This window comes from Gekko japonicus, unplaced genomic scaffold, assembly GCF_001447785.1.
Source record: "Gekko japonicus isolate JY-2015 unplaced genomic scaffold, Gekko_japonicus_V1.1 scaffold280, whole genome shotgun sequence".
NCBI lineage: Eukaryota > Metazoa > Chordata > Lepidosauria > Squamata > Gekkonidae > Gekko > Gekko japonicus.
This window is the reverse complement of record NW_015173130.1, coordinates 1332201-1355748: the sequence shown is the minus strand read 5'-3', so window position 1 is coordinate 1355748 and position 23548 is coordinate 1332201. Positions and strand designations below refer to the sequence as shown.

The window sequence follows — 23548 nt, the reverse complement described above, 5'->3', positions numbered from 1 at the left end:
CCAATTCCATGGCATCCCGGGAATGTTAGACTCAATTCAGTGGTATGGTTTCATGTGATATTATAATATCTTTCAGTGTGTTGTGTTCATTCATTTATTCATTCAAATTCCAGGGGCAATCCCCCCGCCTCGGAAACCAGAGCACTTAAAACATTAGTTCAGGCTGTAGAGAGAGTTGAAAACCCACCTCTGTAAACAAGTAATCTTTATGGTACCTCTTAAAGCACAAAGTGCATGTGTTGAAATGAGCAGTTAGTTAAGGATTTAATTATGATTTTCTGCTTGAATTCTGGTGTGTGTGTTTGTTTTGTGCTGTGCAGTTGCTTTTGACTTATGGTGGCCCTATGAATGAATTACCTCCACAGCACCCGATCCTTAACAGCCTTGCTCAGGTCTTGCAAACTGAAGGCCCTCGTGGCTTCCTTCTTTTCTGAATTAACCTATCTCATGTCGAGTCTTCCTCTTCTGCCACCTAAGTACAGAAGACATACATATTTCTAAGAACTGCTTCAAGCCTTGCAACTAGAGAGCATTTAGAACATTAAAGCCACACCTCTAGGGCAACTGGTTTGTGGCTGTATGAAACAGGATGACCGAATTCAGACTGGCAGTTTGAAGTGGGAGGGAGTCGTGGCAAAAAAGACCCAGAACAAACTGTTCTGGATTTTCCCGTTCACACTGCAGCGACTGATGCGGGAGCATACCAGGAGGAGGCGAAAGGGAGCATTCACACTGTTGGCCCGGAGGCACGGCTCTAAGGCGCGGCTTTCTTTTTGGTAGTTTGGAGATATGCGCTTATGCACATAAGCGCTCGTGCGCATAAGCGCATAAGAAAAACGTGGCTTTCGGCGTTCACACTTTGTTGGTGCGGGATGGACACGGGATAATTGCGCTTTCCAGGGTTTGCAGGGCTTAGGGCTCTTTAGCTTGGAGAAAAGACGACTGAGGGATGACATGATTGAGGTTTATAAGATTATGCATGGGAAAGAGCAGGTGGAGAAAGAGGTACTTTTCTCCCTTTCTCACAATACAAGAACTCGTGGACACTCCATGAAATTGCTGAGCGGTCGGGTTAGAACGGATAAAAGGAAGTACTTCTTCACCCAAAGAGTGATTAACACTTGGAATTCACTGTCACAGGAAGTGGTGGCGGCTACAAGCATGGACGGCTTCAAAAGGGAATTAGATAAGCATATGGAGCAGAGGTCCATCAGTGGCTATTAGCCACAAGGTATAGATAGGGGCTCTGAGGCAAGTGATGCTTTGTCTTCTTGATGCTTGGGGGGGGGGTCAACAGTGGGAGGGCTTCTAATGTCCTGGCCCCACTGGTGGACCTCCTGATGGCACTGGTATTTCTGGCCACTGTGTGATACAGAGTGTTCGACTGGATGGGCCTTTGGCCTGATCCAACATTGGCATCTCTTATGTTCTTACGATACCACTTTCACCTGGAATCTTTTAAACTCGGAAGCGTTATGAGACGGGTTGAGTACGGCTGGGGAACACCAGACAGTTGTGCCTGTGTGAACGGCCCCTTTAATTCGGTTGTGGAATGTTTCTGAAAAGTGCCTATATCAGGGCAAACTGCCAGTCTGAACTCGACAGATGTTGGACCAGATGGATCACTGGTGTGATCCAGGAGGGCTCCTTTTATGTTCTTCATTACGCTTGCACATACCCTTAAGGATAACGTGATATGATGTATTTTGTACTTCTCTACCAGAACCATAAGATGTGGCTCTTCCTTGGTCTTCCTGCTTATTGAACTCTATCATGAATACTGATGCATTATCTGGTATTTCAAGCTTGAGAAGACAGCATGGCCATGTGAAAATTACTTGTATCATATATCACATTTGAACATTAACATCACATTGAAGTAATCCATAGAATCAGTCCAGCAAGCAGAACAGAAAGGAATTTAATGTCTCTGTTTCCTCTTTTGTGCATTCACAGATTGATGTCACCCACACGGCGTGGCTAAAAAAGAGATAAATGCTGGGGTGCTTATTTGAATAAAGGAATGTTGCACACTGTTCCTACATTAGAATGGCATAAACTAAATACGTTTGATAACAAAAAGAAGACGATAGAGTATCAATTTATTAAATGCTGTAGCAGGTTAAAATACTTGGAAGTGCAGATGGTCAGATATAACTGCAAGTTAGTTTAGAATGAACAACATGGGTTCACCCACTCTGGGAGACAATTGAGGCAGAATTTAAAATAACTAAAACAAAGTAAGTCACCGTTCTGGTCTGCAGGAACTTCAGGTCAGTTGCTTTACACATTTCAATTTCTTCTGAGAGTTCAAAAGTTGGGAGGCCCTGGTTTTCTCATAGCTTTTCTTTGTGCTCTGGAGAAATTATTTGCCCGGATGAAGATCTGAATAAATAATTCAGTTCCTGAGTGCGAGAACAATGTGTTTTTGTCTCCTCTCAACAGGTGTATTTGACTTGGCCAGTGCCAAACTGTGCTGAGGGATGTCCCGGTTCATGGATTAAGGACGGCTACTGCGATAAAGCCTGTAATAATTCTGCTTGTGATTGGGATGGAGGGGATTGCATTGGTAAGAAAAGGGACACTTTGAAAGATGGCCTGTTCAATGTAAGAAATTTGCTAACTGGTAGGCTATTGTGTAGATGTAAAAGAATATTTTTCCTTTCTAGGATGCATCGTCTTTGTCGACAGGGAATACAAAGGGGCCACTTGCCTTCACAAGATTCTTTGTATCTTGAGGAGTTATATCATATCTGATTATGCTTTACATGAATAGATATTATTATTGGTGTTGATGATGTTGTTGTTGTTTTCAATTATAGTATGCCTTTCTCTTTGGGATTCAAGGTGGATTAAAAGTATGATAAAAAACTTTTAGTGATCAGATTACAAAATGTTAGATTAAATGTTATCATAGCAAAGATTACCAGTAAGACAAAATAGTGCAGTTAGTTGACCAGCCCATGCAAACATGTCTGTTTAAGGCACCAAGGCAATAAGTGTAGGAAAAACTTTATCCCTAATAAGTCACTTCCTGGTCTGATCCATTACACCACAGCTTTGCCTCTCTCTACAAGAATTATCCTCTTGAACAACTCTGTTTTGTGCATTTAATGAAATGATAGAAGTGGACATAGCAGGAGAGGAAGTCCTGCAGGTATGTGGATGTAACGACTTTTAAGGGCTGTGTAGGTGATAGAACCTTAAATTGAACCTGGAAACTGATCAGTACCCAATGGAGTATCTTCAGAAAGGGAGTGATTTGCATATTCAGCTTGGTACCTGATAGCCAGGCCATAGCATTCTGTACCAGTTGTAGTCTCCAGGTTGCCTATAAGGGCAGACCTACATATAGTGCACTACAGTAGTCTAGCCTTGCAGTAATCATAGCATGGCTCTGTGTGGTCAGATAAACTGAGTGTAGGTAGGGGGCCATTTCCTAAGTCAAATGGAGTTGGTAGAATGCCACCTTCTGCAGCTGCATCAGCTTACCCTCTCCAGCAATAAAGCCGGATCAGGTATCATCCCTAGGCTCTTAACCAAGTCAGTGACGGTCAGCTGGACCCCCATTCAAAAGCAGGGAGCACCATGTCCTTCAGGACCTCAACCTTCACAACCAGCATTACCTCTGTCTTGTTAGGATTCAGTTTTGTTTTGTTCACACAGCCATTCAACTACAGACAGTGGTTCAGGGTAACAACTGTGTCACTGGCAATTTGGATAAAGAAATATAGTACTGGGTGTTGCCAGCATGTTGATAGCACCGTGCTCCAAAACCATGAATGGCTTCTTCAAAGGACTTTACATAGGGATGGAATAGGTTGGGGGACAAGACTGGGACTTGTTGGAACCCTATGCGGCCGGTTTCACACCATAGAAAACTTGTCTCCAACAGTAACCTCCTTGAGTCCTGCCCCTATGGAACGATTTGAACCAATCAAAAACATATCTCTTAATCCTTACTTCTAATTCCAAGCAGATGGTCAGCTTCTCTCATTTGAATATATTCTTCTCCCATAATTTTTGAGGTAGCTGTTTTGGTGATGACTGATGGGCGTTATTATTGTCATAATTTTGGTCTGATTCTCTCCCCCCCCCCCCCCCCGTTCTGGTGTTGTTGGTGTTGTATTGTTACTTAGGTTATTGCTAAGGCCAAACTTCTCTGCCTTCTTGAGAGTGGATCTGAAAGACAACTTTATAGTTTTGCTCTTAGTTCAGTTATAATTTATGACAGTGTGATGTAAAGTGAAATGTTCCCACAACCTTAGGAATGCTTGTTTTTTCCTACTTTAAGCTATCCTTTCATTTAAACATTTTAAAAAGTAGTAGTAGATTAAAAACCATGGGGTGGATCCTTACCACGTTTTCTGCTGTGAGAGATGCTGTGAGAGATTTTCACTGATTCCACCCTTCCTTACAGACTCTCACTTTGTCCCCAAGGGCCCTGTCAGCCTCAAAGGATCCTGGGACCCTCAGAGTAATAATTTTTAGGGAAGGGAGGGAGGGGTGAGAAAGTTCACTTGAGGGAGCACAGCCCTGTTCATAATAGAGAATCCAAGCCAATGCCAGGATCAGATATCGGAAAGCGAATTCGGCTAGGTCCTCACATCTAACTTGTCTACTCTAGTCTTTTAAAGGTTCTCTGTTTTCCTCTTTCTTGTTTAGGCAGCCATGTGGGCAACCGGTATGGTGGTGGTGCTGGCGCTGGTGTAGGAGTAGGGAACGTTCCGCCCTGGCAGTTTGGTGGAGGAATAAGTGGTGTTTCTTACTGTAACCAAGGCTGTGCGAATTCCTGGCTGGCTGATAAATTCTGTGATCAAGCTTGCAATGTCCTTTCCTGTGGGTTTGATGCTGGTGACTGCGGACAAGGTAATGTCAACATGTGTCCTTTTTAGTAGAATGTCTTTGTTACTTTTTAATGTATATTTCATGCATTCTTTTCATCTGGGTGTATGCAAGCACAGTAGCTCAGTTTAGCTGTCCTCTGATCATGTTTGTTTATCAATAGAGACTTGTGAAGTTTGTTTTCATGGGTTTGCGTACACATTAATCCAGTAAATAACATGTGAAGGGTATTTCTTTGGAGAAAAGGGAAATTAATGGTCAGGGAAGTCCACTATCATTCTGATGGACTAGTCCCTCTAAACTGTTCTCTGCTGCTGATCTAGTCCATGTCATGCTGATTTTCCTAGCAGCAGTTAAAGAATAGCGTGAAGAGAGGTAAAATGTTAGGGGGTCTTTTCTACGATTTCTGCCTTTTTGCTCTTCGTTTCCATTTCCCCATTTGCTTGTGGTGTAAACAAACTTAGGTGAAAGGGTGCAACAGAGCAAAGAAATGTGAGCTGGAGGGTGAAGGTTGTGCCTTGCTGATGCATTTAACTTTCTTTGACTGCAGAATGCACATTGGTTTTGTTCCATTGTATGTTTAGTCTTAAGTGAGCTCTTCAGGAAGTGCCAGTTCGTCACGTGTGTGTGTGTGTGTGTGAAACTTTGTATAACCCACCTTGAAACGTGGGGGTAGGGTGGGCTACTTTTAAATTAGTAGTTCCCATTCCTATACCTTTTATCTGATCATTGCCATATGAATAATATAAATAAAAAGAAGTATTTCTCTGTTCTTCCAGATCACTTAGATGAGTTGTACAAAGTGACCCTTCAGAAGAATGTGACTCACTATGTCATTCCAAAAGGTGAAAACCTACCTTACTTCAGCTTTGCTGAAATAGCCAAGAAAGGCCTTGAGGGTGCCTATAGCGATAACCCAATAATCCGTCACGCTTCTATTGCTAACAAATGGAAGACAATCCACTTGATAATGCACAGTGGGATGAATGCAACTGTGATCCATTTTAATCTCACATTTCAAAATAAAGAGGACAAAGAGTTTAGGATGCAGGTAACACTGGAGGTTGATACAAGAGAGGGACCAAAAATGAACGTCACTTCCAGCCGGAAGCCTGAAGATAATGTGAAAACTACAACAGCAGCGCCAGAAGTGGAAATGATATTTGAGGATATCCCCGAGGAAGAACGTTTCCCAAGAATTAAAAAACGTCCAAATGGCACAGTGGAGAGTTTGGATAGAGGCATAGTGATTCCACAAGTTGACATGTCCGTCCTTCCTGAAGACGTGAGGCTAGCTCTGCAGAACTTAGATTTGCAGCTGGAAGGGGGGGACATCACCCAGAAAGGGTACAACCTGTCAAAGGCTGCTCTTCTGAAGCCCTTCCAGTTGTTGCTCACAATGGCAGGAAACAATTTCCAGAACACAAGGAGGAGGGAAACGTACATTGGCTTAGGAGCTCGGAAATATCTCACAACCAGGCGCAACTCTTACAAAAGCAATGAAGTTGGCAAAACAGACATTGAAAGAAAAAGGCATGAAGTGCTTCCACTGGGACCTCTTGGTAGCACTCTTGTGGCAATGAAGGTGAACAGCTATTTCCCTCTAAAACACAGCTCAGTGATAAAATCGGAGCTTATACCTGTCGTCCAGAATGTGGGTGAAAAAAATGAGTCTCGGGAGAAAATCCTTAATGTTTCCCAGCAGAATGAGACTCAAAAGCCAAAAGAAATTACAAAAGAGAAAGTGGCAGAAGAAAAGAAAGAAAAATGGGATGTCGATCGAGCACGTGCCGAGGAAGGTACAGCAGGAAGTCGAGCCGTACCAGGAAGGAAGCTACAGTATTACGCTGGAAATTACCCAGGCTTTTTGCCCTGGGAGAAGCATAAATATTTCCAGGATCTTCTTGATGTGAGTGTCTCAGAGAACTGGGGTAGTGTTGAGAGAAGAATGTATTAAAGTAATTTTGAAGAGCTAATGCCACGCAGTAGCTAACAGGACACCACTCGTTCAAATTTCACTTTATGGCACAAGTTGACTAGGTAGAGAGGATGTATATATTAGACAAGCAACTAACGTAAATTAATAGGTAGCCTTGATGATAGCCTCTTGTGGCTTTACCACCTCCCCAATATTGGGAGAGGATAATATGGACCTACCTCACAGGATTGTTATAGGGACTGCTTAGAAGAACATGGAGATGAGTCCTTGACCCCTCAAAAGAACTGTATTAATGATGACAATGATTGCAAATACACCTCTGTGAAATTGATAACATGGCTTAGTTCAGGAGTAATGTTTATATTTTTCATTGCCTGTTTTAGGCCTTAAACCTAAATTAAAAAGTAGGGAATCCTAGTGCATCTATGACAGGTGAATGAGGTTTGACAAGTCTTGGTAACCTTGCTGTAGCCGACATATAACTGGACTAGGGTCATAGTTTAATTACTGAATCACAAGATACAGACCAAAAATAGTGTCTGCTATTAAGGCACCTACAGTGCCATCCTATGCAAAGTTACCCTCTTCTAAGCCATTGAGCTTCTCAGTTTAGGATGGCACTGCTAGGAGAGGAAGACATAGATTACAAGTGTAAACTAATTTGGCTACTGTTCATAAATTTTTAAAATCAGGAGGGCAGTTTGGAAGAGGCTGTTGTTAATTGTTTCTGGAATTACATTCAAAGGGCAGTTAAAATTCAGAACTCAACTTTTAGTTGGCTTCCTACTTTAAATCTTGCTAAACGAAAAGTCACAAGATGACTAAGGTGTAAACTTCCAAGCCTTAGATAGATTGGGACTAATGTGTCTAAACAGAAAGTTTCTGCATTCGGATTTTTTTAAAAAATATGATATAATGGCAGTCACATTTAGTTGTCACATTTCACTTGCAAATGCAATACATTTTTATTTTACATTATCAGATTTCTAGTCCACCCTCCCCTGCTTAGCAGGGCTCAGGGCAGATTGCAACAGTAATTATAAACAATAATTATATCATAATTTGAACTGTTAAAAACATAATTCAATTAATAATTTTATTTGTTTATTTATTAAATTTCTACCCCGCCCTCCCGCCGAAGCGACTCAGGGCGGCTTACAAACCATTTAAAACCAACATACAGTTAAAACCAACGATTACAAAATACAATTCCATAAAATCCCAGCTAATACATCCTGTGATAAAGTGCTAGTTCTGCAGGGCCTGTAAGACGGAGCTCTTCCGCCAGGCTTTTGAGTAGGGGCCGCCACCATCACTATACCATCACCGTACCACCACCACTAAATGGAGTGGGTGTCATCGGGGAACGAGACAGCCCTGGGAGGAAGGATGGATCGTTGTACCATCTGGAGTCTATCGTGTCGCTCTGGGACCACTTTGTTATGTGTGACCCCATCTGTTATTGTGACATCTAGAGCACTTGTATTTTATTTATTTATTTATTTAGATTTCTATCTATAGGAATGATCATTTTATTTGTGTTTTATTCTGTTTTTAACTGTTGAATTTTGGCATATGTGCCCTTCTGTTAGCCGCCCTGAGCCCATCTGGGGAGGGTGGGGTATAAATTTACCAATAAATAAATAAATAAATAGTGCGACACCACCGGCATAGTCAGTTCTATTGAAATGCTTGGTGGAATAGCTCCGTTTTAACTGCTCTATGGAACTGCTGGTGGTCTAGTAGAGCTCTGATCTTCTGAGGGAGCTCGTTCCACAGTGTTGGCGTCGCCAGGGAGAATGCCCTGGTCCTAGTTACCGCTAACCTAGCGTCCCTAGGCCCGGGGGGGGGGGCAGACGGTTTTGTGTTCCCGATCGCAGTGCCCTTGGGGGAACATATGGGGAAAGGCGGTCCCTCAGGTATGCAGGCCCCAGACCATTAAGGGCTTTAAAGGTCAAAACCAGCACCTTGAAGCGAATCCGGAACGCTATTGGAAGCCAGTGCAAGAACTTCAGCACAGGCTGGATGTGCTCCCACCTGGGGAGGCCCATCAACAGCCTGGCCGCCACGTTCTGTACCAGCTGCAGCTTCCGGAGTTGCTCCAAGGGCAGCCCCATGTAGAGAGCATTGCAGTAGTCTAGCCTCGAGGTGACCATAGCATGGATCACTGATTCCAGATCATTGCGTTCGAGGAAGGGGACCAACTGCCTAATCAGCCGAAGATGGTAAAAGGCTGCCTTGGCACGGGCTGCTACCTGGGCCTCCATTGTCAGGGAAGGATCCAGGAGCACTCCCAAACTCCTGACCCTCGGCGCTGGCACCAACGGCGCCCCACCGAAGGGCGGAAGTGGGGCCCCTAACCCCGGCTACAGCAAACAAGGTGGTGATCAAACATAATTTATAGATCTCAGAGAACTGTCTGTATGAGTGCTCGATGTAAACCAAATGGTCAGTAGTCGTATTGATTGGGGTTTTGTGGCATATTTTCTTAGTAATTGATAGCAAATTATATTAGAGTTCTTATGCCGTATTCCATCCAAGTACAATTTTAGGCCTCCAGAGTCTTTAAATGGTTATATGAAGTAGGCATCTTTTAAAACTAGTCTTTCACATCTGGTAGTAATGAAAACAACTGACATTTTGTGATTAACGTAAGCATGAACTGCCTATGTATGCTTCCTCCCCCACTCCCTCCAGGAAGAAGAGGCATTAAAGAAGGAGATGGCTTACTTTACAGATAGTAAACTGATTGGGAGGCAGCTGAAAGACACATTTGCTGATTCTCTCAGATATGTAAATAAACTTCTGAACAGCAAATTTGGATTCACATCTCGGAAAGTCCCTGCTCACATGCCTCATATGATTGACCGAAAAGTGATGCAAGAATTACAGGATTTGTGAGTCTTAACTTTTATTAAAGGAGCAAATAACCAAGTACAGATGTAATATCTTGCTGCTTGTCAAAAGTGTTGTTTGAACTGTGGATAAAGTTGGACTTACTTCGACACCCCTAAAATTTCTTGACTGGAAAAGTGAACATGTCAGGGAGAACAGTGTGCTAAAACTGTCTTTCTGACTTCTAGTTTTCTATATGCTGTGGATTTTTGGGGACACGAGCAGTGTTTAATCATGAGAATCCCTCCCTGTGGTATCAGGTGATAATTCCAAAAACAGATTTCTCTTCTCATCTGTTGTTTGTGAGAACTAGACTTTTGCCTTATAATAATAAGTAGAGAAGAAGAAGAAGAGATTGGATGTATACCCCACCCTTCACTCAGAGTGGCTTACAAACTCCTTTCCCTTCCCCTCCCCACAACAGACACCCTGTGAGGTAGGTGAGGCTGAGAGCTCTGACAGAAACTGCTCTTTCAAGAACAGCTCTGACAGAACTATGGCTTGCCCAAGGTCATCCAGCAGCTGCAAGTGGGGGAGTGGGGAATCAAACCTGGTATTCTCTTTTAAAGAAATACTTTAAAACACTCTTGTCTGCAATCACTACTGGATATCCTAAGGGCTAGCAGACGTTTGCCAACTATTGTGTCCAAAGCCCTGTCCCCTAGATCCCCTATGGGAGGTGCCCCCACTTGCTGTTTCTCTGCTCCTCTGGTACCCTCCCTAACCCTCTGGTACCCTTCCACTTAGAACATTCGTTGAATCTACAGAGAGGAGTTCTAGTCTCCATGCCTCAAAGCTTCAGTCAGATTGGGTTCTTGAATGCATATTCAAGCCAGACTTGAATGCATATTCAAGTCTAGGGATTTGGTACACGTTAGACAGTCATCTCTTAGGATGAAGATCTAGGTCCAATAAAAATTGTTTTACTGGATTGTCTGGCAAGTCTTGGGCAAATTATGCTTTAAAGTAAATAATCAGTTTTTCAGACATTTAAATTATAGGAAAACTGCCTGTCTTAGTTAACATCAGCATCTCCTACTTTGGGATGACTTTATTGTGAAGGGGCTGTTTTCCCAAAGGGTGTCACCCCACACATCCAGTTGCATTCAGCATCCAATGATCTATAGTGTAGGTTAATTTATTTCATCAGTTTATCCAGACTGTAAAACAGACTGAGTTTACTCTCTTCCTTTCTGGACAGATTTCCTGAGGAATTTGACAAAACTTCATTTCACAAAGTACGCCACTCTGAAGATATGCAGTTTGCCTTTTCGTATTTCTACTATCTCATGAGTGCAGTTCAGCCACTGAACGTTTCCCAGGTTTTTGATGAAGTTGATACGGATATGTCTGGAATTTTATCTGACAGGGAGATACGGACATTGGCCACGAGAATTCATGAATTACCTTTAAGCTTGCAGGTACTTTTTTTTTAATATATCCAGAAAACTTCATCTCCAGTGTTTACTTTCCATTTACTTTTTTCTTTTGTACTTACAAAAGAAAAAAGTAAATGGAAAGTAAACACTGGAGATGTTCAGTAATGATATTAATAACACTATGGTATTAATAACATTATTGCTGGGTTCAGAAGTCATGGAGAAACAGAGGTTGTTTGAGACCTAACCTCCTGTGTGATCTCTCTCTCTCTCCTTACTCCCCTCTGTGCTCAGAATGTGAAGACTTCCAGCCTTTGGAAGTTTCCTGTCAAACTCCAGTTTGTTGTGATGTTCAAATATAGGCACTTGGACAAATTAGAGTTTATTTTCTTCTCCACAAACCAGAGTTCTAAACCACTGGTTTTTGGGGGAGCAAACTCACTCCACTTAGTCCAGATGTCTGCATTCACAAATCACAGGAAACGGGGGATAGTTCAGAGACTTCCTAAACTAGGAGTCATTGGCTGTAGTCACACACACACACACACATTCAATCCACTTTCCAACTGGATTTTGCCAGTTCACACAGTAAAACCCAGTCGGAAAGTGCACTGAGTGGATTATTTAGTGTGTGTGACTGCAGCCTTCATTTGTAATTTATATGCAAGAGATGGTGTTAGGAAGGCAGTGAGAAAGTGTGACAGCACACTGAATTCAAACATCACAAACAGGTGTGGAATGTCTGAGTTAAAACTTGAGAGGTATAAGGAAGATTCAGGTGGGTAGCCATGTTGATCTGAAGCAATAGAACAAAGTTTGAGTCCAGTGGCACCTTTAAGACCAACAAAGTTTAATTCTGGGTTTAAGCTTTTGTGTGCATGCACACTTCCTCAGATACAGTCTTCCTCAAGCCTTACGTATAGGGAGAGAGAGGGTGGGGCGTAGTTGCCAGGCGGGGCTAGTTAGAGTCAAGATGCATAAGTAACTGAGTATAGTTAAGTATAGCTAAGCTTGGATTAAAGCAATTGGTAAGACCTGTGAATAGCAGCAAATTAGCATACAAATAAAAGAGTTAACAGCAGATGTGAGAACTAAATTTTAATCCAGTGGCAAGTTCTCCAGCTGTGATAGTAGGTTTTTTAGGCATAATAAAGGGTATTCATAAGAGTTGTGTTTCTGTGGAACAGTTAACCAGATTACTACAGTCGAATGGACATTTAGCTAGGAATAAACCTCACTGAATTATAATTAAATTTACTTTCAAATAAATATTGCTCAGAATAGGATTTTAATCTGCATCCTGTAGGCTGTAATGGCATTTTTCGTCCCAGGTTATCTGTGTGTGTGATAAAGACATTCACAGGGCAGCTGGATAGGTTGATGTCTGTTGGCACAATCTATAACAAAGCTCAAGATCTGAAGCTTAAATCCTGCTTTGAAGGTCCTTCAGGGAGAGGTGAGATAGAGAGGTGCTTGAATTCCCATTATTCTGTAAGTGCACATCTAAAACTGCTAGTAGCAGTCACTGATAGCAAATAGCCAGTCCCTGTTCAGGTGACTTGTAAAGGAATTGACTTCGTTTTGGGTTCCAGTTCATTTGACGTTGTCATTCCTCATTCTAGATTCAAGCAAGTTTTAAGTGCAAACATATTAATTAATATAACCTAATAATAAATAAATGAAACCTGAATGAAATCAATACTGCTTGGGTTGTTTAAAGCTTTAAGCCTCATTAGTTTTTCATTGACACTATTAATACATTTCAGTATGTAGTTCTAAGTTAAAGTTTTTCTCTGTGGTGGTCTATGAGTGGGCTCTACCACTACAGACCACAAATTTGCACTCAGATGGTTGAATACCTCTCCTTAAAGCAAACTAGACGCCAGGAGAAATGGGGTTGGATGCTACGGATGGGACATTTACCCCCTTCCCCCCCTGCGACCTCCTGTGATTTTTGCAGATAGAAAGTCCGTGGGGAGGGTATTTCAATGAGGAGGGGCACTGGAGTAGATCTCTCCTTTCCTCTCTTCCATCAGCAAAACTCCTGTAGGATTCAACCAAGGGTTCCTGCCTAAGATTCTCTTTGACATCTTGTTTTCTAAGTGAGACATTTTAATTAATTAATTGTTAATTTAATTTTTATTTAAAACATTTTTATCCCATATCCTCCCCCAGTTACAGCCTTTTATTACTTGTAATTCAGTCATGCAGGCCCCCACCCACAGTCCCAAGTGGTACAGCTCAGAATCAACCTTCCCACTGTGTTGATAACAAAGCTTACATCTGGTTTGTAGAAATGAACATGCTTTTATAAGAAAAAGTCCAGTTCATTCAATCAGTTTTAGATTGTATAATGTTTGCGAGTGCAGAAAAAGAAAATGCATCATCTTTTTTCTCTCTTTTTCTTGCCAGGATTTGACTGGTCTGGAGCAAATGTTAATAAACTGTTCTAAATCCCTTCCAGTCAACATTACTCATATTAATATCATACCACCAACACAGGAAGCATATTATGATCCTAACCTGGTAAGGACTTGTTAACAATGGCTTTTGTCCTCTTCTAGTTTTACATACTGGCATTTAAAAAACAATTTACAAAAATGTGTTGCACATTATATATTTAAGAATTCAGATTTTTAAACAGGAAATTATTGTAAAATTCCTTGATTCAGTAGACTCTAGATGTGTATCTCTTCCCAAAAAAGCTGTTAAGTGAAGGAAGCTACAATAATTTCATTTATGAACAACTCTGAATGCTCTGCTAGTTTGAAAAGTCATTAGCCATATGGTACAAACACTTGTAATTCAGGAACCACAAACCCAAAACCTCCTTGGTTCTTGGCCCAAACTGAGGTTAACATGAAGAACTAAGAGATGATAGCAACATCTCTTTAGAAAGCAAATTGTAGCTGAATGTGCTTTCTGGTTAGATTACCTCAGTCCAGTTATATGTTTGTGCTCTCCTTTGATCTCTTTGATATACTTTTCTTATAAAGATATGTGGCAGCTTTTTTTTTTTTTTTAAAGCACTCAGAAATCAAAACCATCATATCTTTTGTTGCTATCACCAGGACAGAATTTATTTTTTTATTGTTTCAGTTGCTGAACTTCCAGCTAGGCTAAACTTATAAAAGGCCCCGGTCACACCGGAGAGTTTGGCCCGGGAGAGGGACGGATCGGGGGTGCAGCAAACGGGCGCGAGCACACTGCAACATCTGGGAATCGGCTCACACCCGTCCCCGATTCGTCCCTTCAGGCCAATAACGCGCTGTAAAAAAGAACCACCCCCAGAGGAGGACTTACCTGGGACACCGCATCAAGCGCGGCCATGGGATCGCCGGCGCGCTCTTCGTTTGTAGCAATCCCAGCTCCCGGCCGAACTGCGCATGCTCACACATGCGCAGTTTGGCTGCCTCACTTCCCGGTCAGTGGCTTCCCCCCGGCATCTGATCGTGCCGGGGAGGAAGTGCGCGGCGGCTCAGGGGATCTATGTGATCCCGCCGCTGCATGTCTCTTTTGGTGCGGCTTTAAAAAGCCGCACTTTGCCCGTGTTTCCCCCCCCCCCCATGTGGCAGGGGCCAAAGACTCCTATTGAGAATACAGACATTTCCCCCAAGAATTGTTTGTGGTTTTGCCACAAGGCTTATGCTAGATTAGGAATTGTCAGGTGTTTAAACTGCGTTTGTTTTTGTGGTTGGCATTGATTGCCTTCCACCAAAGCATTTTTCTCCTCTGTTGCAGAATGGTGAATAATATGCATCTGTGTGTGTGCACACACTTTTTAAATTTTTTGCTTTTCAGCTAGTGATTAGTTTCTTTGTAGGAGCACTAAGATCATTAGGAATCTATGAAAACACTATGAAAGAGGGACATGAAAATTAATTACTACTCTCTTCAGCTAATGTTTTTCCCATTTTCAGCCTCCAGTGACTAAAAACCTGCTAACCAACTGTAAGCTTGTGACTGATAGAATTCGTAAAACATACAAGGACAAAAACAAGTACAGGTATCTCATTCTTCTTTATTGATGTTGCAAAGCAAACAAAAAAGAGTAGAGAAGATAAGAAGGACCCAAAGAATAAACTGTGTGTATTTTTTAAAATGAGACACACTGAATATCTTCATGTCAACCACTGGACACACCTGGTGGCAAATGGTATGGTGATACTCAACTTGATTGGGTTGAGTCACATAATGTTAGGGTGAAACACAAAAAGGGGAGATGTGGTTTCTAACAGCAGGAAGGATGCAAGAGACAAGGCTGATAACGTCATAGGTAATTCCCAGAGCATTTTGGCTGCTTTCACCACTGGAATTTATTTGGCAATTAGCTAGACGCACAATTGTATCTCCTAATATACATAGTATTGCTTTCCCTTGACAAGTAGTTTTGAGCTATGCATCCCTGCCTACACATGGTGGCACAAGCAGTACAATCCTCCTAAATGTGGGTGCAATACCAGTGTGAGGACTGATCCCCCAGTAGTTGTATAGAGAGCCCTGTTTTAGCACACACCTTCAGTGCACATATGGGAAATATTTCTATTTATTTACTGCATTTATACCCCGCCTTTCTCCCCAGTGTGGATGCATAGCAGCTTACATTGTTCTCCCCTCCTCTTTGAAATAGGTTAGGCTGAGAATATGTGACTGGCCCAAGGTCACCCAGCAGAGCTTCTGTGGCGGGAGTGGATATTCAGACTTGGGTCTCCCAGATACTAGTCTGATGCTCTAACCACTGCACCATGCTGGCTCAGTAGTCCAGGGCATGGAGGGGACAGGCCTGTGAATCCTTTCCATGTCCCCATCCAGCTTCTCCATTTCTGCCTGATACAAAGTACTTGAGCTTTGGGACTAGAGTAATTTGTGCAGTACAGAACTGGAGCACAGGACTTATCCTAGTAGGTTGCCTTCGTGGTGTACTGGGATTGGGATTCCATTGGGTCCTATTGTGGATCATTCAGAGTGAGTTCTACACTTGCACTAGGAAAAAATTATGTAATTCAGTATTTTTATCCTGCTTTTCCCCAGAAAAGGAGGACTCAAAGCAGTTTACAAAACACTAAAAATTAACTACAGTCTTAAAATCACAATCCAGCAATAAAAGAGGAATAGCTGCCACCAGGCCATGGGGCTGAGCAGGTAGAAGAATTCAGCCCTTGATAGAATTGTCAATTTCTAAATTGTGTTTCAAGCTCTGTTTCTAAGCTGCATATAGAAAGAATATTGATTTTTTTAATGTAGATTTTACCGAGTAGTCATAAGAAAAACAGTTATATAGACAGACATGTGGCAGAAATTCACTTTAATAATGCCTGTGACTTCACAAATTCTTATTTCATGTTACATTACTCTTTTTTATTATCTTTATCATACTAAGGTTTGAAATCATGGGAGAGGAAGAAGTTGCTTTCAAAATGATCCGCACCAATGTTTCTCATGTAGTTGGCCAGCTTGATGATATTCGAAAAAATCCCAGGTATGTACTTCTGATGAGTGTTTGATTTTGAAATTACTCTAAATTCTGATCTGTAAAATGCAATACTCATTTCCATTATAGGATGCTGTGAAAGAAGATTTGATGTGAATGCAAGATAAATACAAATAGTTTTTTGTTTTTTAAAGGTTGCTTGTAGTCATTGGATTGGTTCTGTCAGTGGAATAGGTCTTCTGCTTGCTAAAATGAGGGCAGTTTCCATCCATTTCCCCTGCTTAATGTACTGTATAACATTCCTGAGGGTTTGAGTTTCAGAAAGGGCTTTTTAGGGAGTTATTATAGGGAAAGATCTGTTTCATAAGCAGAATTCTGCCAACAGTCTTTGGATCTAACCAAAAATCTCCTGGGTAATGTATGTACTTACTATTGTTTTCCTGCCATGTTCTTTTCATGGGCCAGGATCAGAAGAGCCCTTGTGCATACCTTCTACCCGCTGTAGTCCTCATGCTGTCTCAGATGAAAGGACACAGGCATCTGGAGCAGCATCTTTCTACAGTAGTTAGTATATTCAGAAGCTTTAAAAATAATTCTGGCCTTCAGGAACTGTTTTTGAAGGACACTTAATGGCTGTCTGTGCCAATGAGGACATTGTGGACTGCCAGTATGTGTATGGAATCTCACCATGCCCCTTTGGATCATGGCCACTGTTTTGATAGAAATGAAATATTCAGGAAAAGTATTACAACTATATGACAGTGTACAGAAATGGGCATAGGTAACCTTTGCAAAACAAAACAGTGGTCCACAGACTGGAAATGCTCAGTCTACATTCCAATTCTGAAAAAAGGAGATGTCAAAGACTACAGCAGCTGTCAGACCTTCACGTTAATTTCTCATGTGAGTAAAGTGGTGCTCAAAATTTTACAACAAAAACTGTTACCATATATGGAACAAGGAATGACAGATGTGTAAAGCTGGATTCAGAAAAGGAAGAGGCCCTAGAGAACATACTGCAAATTTATGTTGGTTACTGGAACATACAAGAGAATTTCAGACATTACAGTAAAGCTTTTGAATGTGTGAATTGTGAAAAGCTATGGTTGGTTTTAAAAGAAACAGTGTGTCACCATATCTGATTGTTTAGACACACGAAACCTATACTCTGGACAAGAGGCTACTGTTAGGACAGAATATGGAGAAACAGAATGGTTTCCAATTAGCAAAGGTGTCAGACAAGGATGTATTTTGTCTCCCCATCTCTTCAGTCTATATGCAGAGCATATCATAAAGAAAGCTGGATAAGATTTAGATGAAGGTGGAGTGAAAACTGGAGGAAGGAACGTTAACAATCTAAGATATGCAAGTGACACATTACTGGCAGAAAGTAGTGAAGACTTGAAACAACTACTGATGGTTAAAGCAGAAAGTGCCAAAGCAGGATTACAGCTGAACATCAAGAAGACAAAAGTAATGACTACTGGGGAATTGACAGTGAAGATATTTTGAGTCTTAGTGGCACCTTTAAGAGCAACAAAGTTATATTCTGGGTATAAACTTTCATGTGTACATGCCACTGGACTCAAACTTTGTTCTGCTGCTTCAGACCAAAATGGCTACCCACCTGAATGAAGATATTGCAGTTGTTCAAGATTTTCTATTCCTTGGCTCCATCATCAAGCAAAAGGGAGTCTGCACCCAAGAAAGCAGAAGAAGACTGAGACTGGGAAGGGCAGCCATGAAGCAGCTAGAAACGATCCTTAAGGATGTGTTGTGTGTTGTGTGCAGTAAGAAAAGACAACAACTCAACGTGAGATGGATTGACTCAATCAAGGAAGCCATGGTCCTCAGTCTGCAAGACCTGAACAAGGCTGTTAATGATAGGGTATTTTGGATGTCATTAATTCATGGGGTCACCATAAGTCAGACTCAGCTTGATGAGAATACACACACAGCCTTTTCTTTGTGAGTCTCAGTAAACGCAAGGCATATGTTAACAGAAATTATCTCACATTATTATATCTTACACTGGTAGAAATTTAATCCTTTATATTGTGTATGTGGTATATTTGTACTGAGTACTATATTTTGGGTATATTATCTAAGCAGGGCGATGTTTTGTGTTGCTGAAGTTTCGCAAAGGTTACTGATGGCAGCCATGCTGTGTGTTACCTCAGTTGGCCTCAAGGTCATCAAAATATGAATAATAATTATTAAACTACTGTACACTAAAGGACTTGATCAAATTGTATCACAAATTGGGGATTGCAGGTGCAGTTATGAATATTGGAGCACATTAAATTAAGGTTGCATTGATGATTATGTAATAACATTACCCACTAGGGACATCCTTGAAAATCTACTATGATAAAACATGCATTCTTAAATGCCCATGAAATGTAACTACACAGGATTAGATCCAGACAGCTTTTCTAGTCAGTCTTGCCTAATTCTCCTTTCTACAGTTCCTACAGGACCTTTTTTCCATGCAGGTCCCATGATCACCAGTAGGAGTGTGCAAAAAAAAAAGTATTTTTCCCACTTCTGGTCTTTTGGATCCCAAAAATAATGGTATTCCCAAATACCAATATTGGTTTTGTACTGGGATTCAGGTAAATATTCAGGAAACCCGAGTTTGTATGGCTCTATTATACCCTACATGGACTGTCCCCATAGGATATCATGGACAAAGGATTTAAACTTTAAATGCTTGCTGAGTTCACTCGCATGGGCAACGTGACACTGCAAGTGAACTCAGCAAGCGTTTAAAGTTTAAATTCCTTCTGAGTTCACTCATTGACTCCACGAGTGAACTCAGAAGGCATTTAAAGAGATTGTGGGCTTTTATTTGGGTGTGACTATTCATTAAAAATACAAATAAAGTATTTATTTGGCTTGGTATATACCGAGCGCATACCCATAATCACCAGCATGGCCTTTTTGATGGTCCAAGGACCCCCTACCCCTCAGTGTTTTCTTCACCAGCAGAAAAGCTGTTTGGGTCCAACCCATTTTGTAGAAAAATTAGGGTGTTGCTTTTTTGGAGATAAAAGTTTTAAAAGAATATGGGCCTCTTACATTTGTATATGGGAATAGTAATATTTTATAATACATTGTTTTTTGTCATCAAGTGACAGCTGACTTATGGTTACCCCATGGGGTTTTGTGGGGCAAGAGACATTCAGAGGTAGTTTGCCATTGCCTGCCTCCTTGTCATGACTCTGGTATTCTCCAGTGGTTATGTCGTGGTACATTCCTCACTTCTGGGATAAGCTCCTCCCTCTTCCTGTAGGGTCGGCTCCAGGCTTTGATCCAGGCGGGGAGGGGCTTATCCCCTTGCAGGCTCTCCAGTTTCTTTGCCGGCCCTGCTCCTAGCAGGACGTGCCCAGGCCGCGCTTTTTGAAAGCGCACACTTGGAAAAGAGAGAAGACGGAAGAAAGAAGAAAGAGAAACCGGCTGGTTTCATTTACAGCCGGACGGGCTGACGGCGTCGGATTACAATCCAGACGCCTTGGCAGCCTGCAACGAGGGTCTCTGCTGGCCTTACCCGTCCCTGGGGCGGAGGGCCTGCTCCGATAGCCCAGGAGTGCAGAGGCGATTGCACGTGGCGGTAAGGAGACAAAGCTCTCCATAACCGGCAGTGGGCAGATGAGTGGGACACGGAGCGGAGAAACGCTGACTCCTTACATCCCACCTGAAACGCGGTAAGCTGATACCGGCTATAAATCCACCCCTCCTAAAAGGCAGGAGGGAGGAAAACGCCGGAGGGCTCCCGGGAAAGGGGAGGGAGCTGAAACCTCCGTTTGGCCTTGGGAGCCGGGGGAAGGGGGGAGTGTTTTTCCCAGCCCTATAGACGTCCCTCCGAGTACCCTTCCACGGGGGGGGGGAAGGTACTGGATAGTGTCCAGGGCCTCAGAGAGAGAAAGAGCAGGCAGGGGAGGGGAATCCTCCCCTTGTTAAGCAAAACGCAGGGGGACAAACTTGGAAGAATAGATTGAGCGCTTGTGTTCAGCCCAAGACAGTTCCACCGGGGACATCATGTAGGCAAGGCCTTCAACATCCCAGAGCCACCAAGACTCTGACCACCGAGGGTATGGGGCCCAGGGAGGCCATTAACCTGGACATAATGAATTGGTTCAGAGGGGAAATGAAAAGGGAGTTCAAAGACCTGATACTGGAGACCATACAAGGCTCCAAATCTCAGGATGCTCCGATGGAAAGGGGTAGGAGCCTTAAGAGAGCCAAAGACAGAGCTAGCGTCTCTAGATCCCCTGTAACCCCAAAGCACAGCAGACATAAGTCTGACTCTAGAGAGAGGAGCCCTCTGATGAGGCATGATGAATCTGAACCAGAAGTTTCCTCCTCTTCAGACAAGGAGGAAGGTAAACGTTCCACTGAGGAATAAGAAATGGCTGTACAGACGGTGCAATCCAGACTTTTCCCACAGGAAATTTGCCCGCGTATCTTGCCTAAAGTATTGAGGACTTTAGATCTCTCGGCTAGGCCCAGGGAGGAGAATGAACAGGACTCTGAGTTTCAGAAAGGTGTGGGTAAACTGATGCCTAAGGTATCAGTCTCTCAGTTAGGTCTGCCTCTCCCAGCCTCATTTTACCACATAATGAAGGCTGAATGGGACCAACCAGCTAAACCAAAGACCAATCATCCCCCTTTCTCAAAGCTATATACACTGATGCCTGAGGCCTCACAGAAATTAAAGTTACCTGTAGTAGATGATCCAGTAAACAACCTGTATTCCAACTTGGTGCTTCAGACAGACACCGATGGGATGCCCAAGGATCACACTGACAGACGGATAGAACGCGCTCTCCGTAATAATTTTGAGGCCTCAGTGGCAGTGATTAAGGCATCCACAGCGGGTTCTCTATTCACCAGGGCAGCCTACGAATGGACAGACAAACTGGCTGCGGCAGATAGCGGGATACCTAAAGATCTCTCTAGTGTTGGCCTTTACGGCGGATGCCACGCTGGACACCATACAACTTTCAGCTAGAGCCTTAGCGTGCAGTGTGACAGCGAGGCGAAATACCTGGCTTCGACACTGGGATGTTGACTCATCCGCACAGGCTAAAGTGGCGGCGGTTCCCTTTAAAGGAACTATCTGTTCGGTGAGGGACTAGATAGATACCTAATTGAGGATAAGGACAAAAAGAAAGTCCTTCCCTTTAAGAAGAGAGAAAACAAATTTAGAAAATGCTTCCAGCCCTTTCGTGAACAAAAAGGGGACAGAAGCAATCTTTCTCAAGACCCTCAAAGGAAAATGGCAGGTCATACCTCAAAGCGGGAAGTCCTTCCCAAACAACAAGGGTGAACAGTCAGCGACCAAAGCTCCTAAGAAGGGAGCTTCGGCGTGACTACCTACATCACCTAGGGCAGCAGGAGATTGGAGGAAGGCTGCAGTCATTCTCGGATCAGTGGCATCTGACGATTTCGGACCAGTGGGTGTTAGAGATAGTAACACATGGCTAGAAGCTAGAGTTTCTCTCCATCCCCCGCCAACGCTGCGTCAGAATGCCAAAGTTCCAAAACCAATCGAAACACTAGAGTTAAAAAAGGCCATCCTCCACCTTCCGGAGATAGGGGCTATAGAGAGAGTGCCCTCGTCCCAATGGGAACAGGGCGTGTACTCCTTTTTTCCTTGTGGTTCCAAAGAAAAACAGGACCACGAGGGCCACCCTAGACTTAAAAGGACTGAATCAACATATTCGGGACAGGAGGTTCTGGATGGAGACATTAAAATCCATCCTGTTGACTATTCAACAGGGGGATTTTATGACGTCTTAGGATCTATCCAAAACCTACCTGCACGTGCCCAGAAACAGCATGCACTGAAATTTCTGAGGTCCAGTTACGCGGGCTCTCACTTCCAGTACAAAGCACTCCCGTTTGACCTCAAATCATCGCCCAGACTGTTCACGGAGGTCCTAGTGATGCTGGTGGCACACTTACGACTAAAAGGGGTGGGGCTGTTTCCATGCTGGGACGATATCCTCATAAAACCCCCATCAGCCACGGAGGGCACAAAGGCCCTGAACCTCACAGTCCAGACCCTGACCGGTCACGGGTTTGTGGGGAATTTTCAAAAAAGTCACTTGGTCCCCACACAGAGACTGTTACACTTAGGGGTGGAAACTGACACAATCCAAGACAGGGTTTTCCTGTCACAGGAGCAGTAAATCAGACTCCTGGTGGAGCGTGCACTGGGAGACCCCAAGTCGGAACTCATGACTCTGACTAAACTGCTAGGAATTCTAGTCTCATTTCAGGAGATAGTATAGTGGGCCCGTTTTCACGCCAGGCCCCTGCAAAGGCTTCTTCTCCCGTACCAGGGGGAGATTATGCACAAAAGTTACAAGCTTATTCAGCTCCCCTCAGCGGTACAACATCAACTGACGTGGTGACTGTCATCAACACGTTACAAGGAGGGATCCCCTCTCAGGGATCCACCGAGGACAGTCATGATGACAGATGCAAGTCTGTTTGGTTGGGGGGGGGCACATTCGGGCAACAAGATGGCTCAGGGGGAATGGTCAGCCACAGAGGCGATGGAGAGTACCAACCTACTGGAACTGAGAGCGATCCGCTTGGGGTTCCTGAATCTGGCAGACTCCTTGTCGGGACATCATGTACTTGTCCAGACGGACAACACCACGGCAAAAGCCTACGTGAACAGACAAGGGGGAACCAGAGTTCGATCTTTAAATACGGAAGCCACCACACTGACTTCCTGGGCAGAACGTCACCCGTTGTCTCTAAAGGCCACTCACGTGGCAGGAAAGGACAATGCGTTGGTGGACTGACTAAGTCGCGAACGACTGGACCAGTCAGAATGGAAGCTAAACACGGAAGTTTTCCAACAGATCTGCAATAGGTTTGGTCAGATGGACCTCGACCTGTGTGCAACAGAGACAAACCGTCAACTCCCAGCATTCTTCTCCCGGGGGAGGAATGCATTAGCTCACGGGACAGACGCTCTGAACTGCCCATGGCCTCAAGGCCTTCTTTATGCCTATCCACCATTGCCAATCATGCACAGGG

General features: G+C 43.2%; 1 protein-coding gene across 1 annotated transcript in view; it reads left to right on the top strand.

Moving 5' to 3' along the window:
• LOC107119577 (N-acetylglucosamine-1-phosphotransferase subunits alpha/beta-like) overlaps window positions 1-23548 on the top strand; it is a gene marked incomplete at its 5' end in the record, with an annotated part of 50747 nt that overhangs the window by 19681 nt on the left and 7518 nt on the right. Inside the window, 8 exons of the mRNA XM_015422087.1 lie at window positions 2446-2569; window positions 4666-4869; window positions 5625-6754; window positions 9482-9681; window positions 10881-11100; window positions 13471-13584; window positions 14979-15064; window positions 16439-16537. Of these exons, the coding sequence (XP_015277573.1) occupies window positions 2446-2569; window positions 4666-4869; window positions 5625-6754; window positions 9482-9681; window positions 10881-11100; window positions 13471-13584; window positions 14979-15064; window positions 16439-16537 (2177 nt within the window). The remainder of the gene's footprint in view (window positions 1-2445; window positions 2570-4665; window positions 4870-5624; window positions 6755-9481; window positions 9682-10880; window positions 11101-13470; window positions 13585-14978; window positions 15065-16438; window positions 16538-23548) is intronic.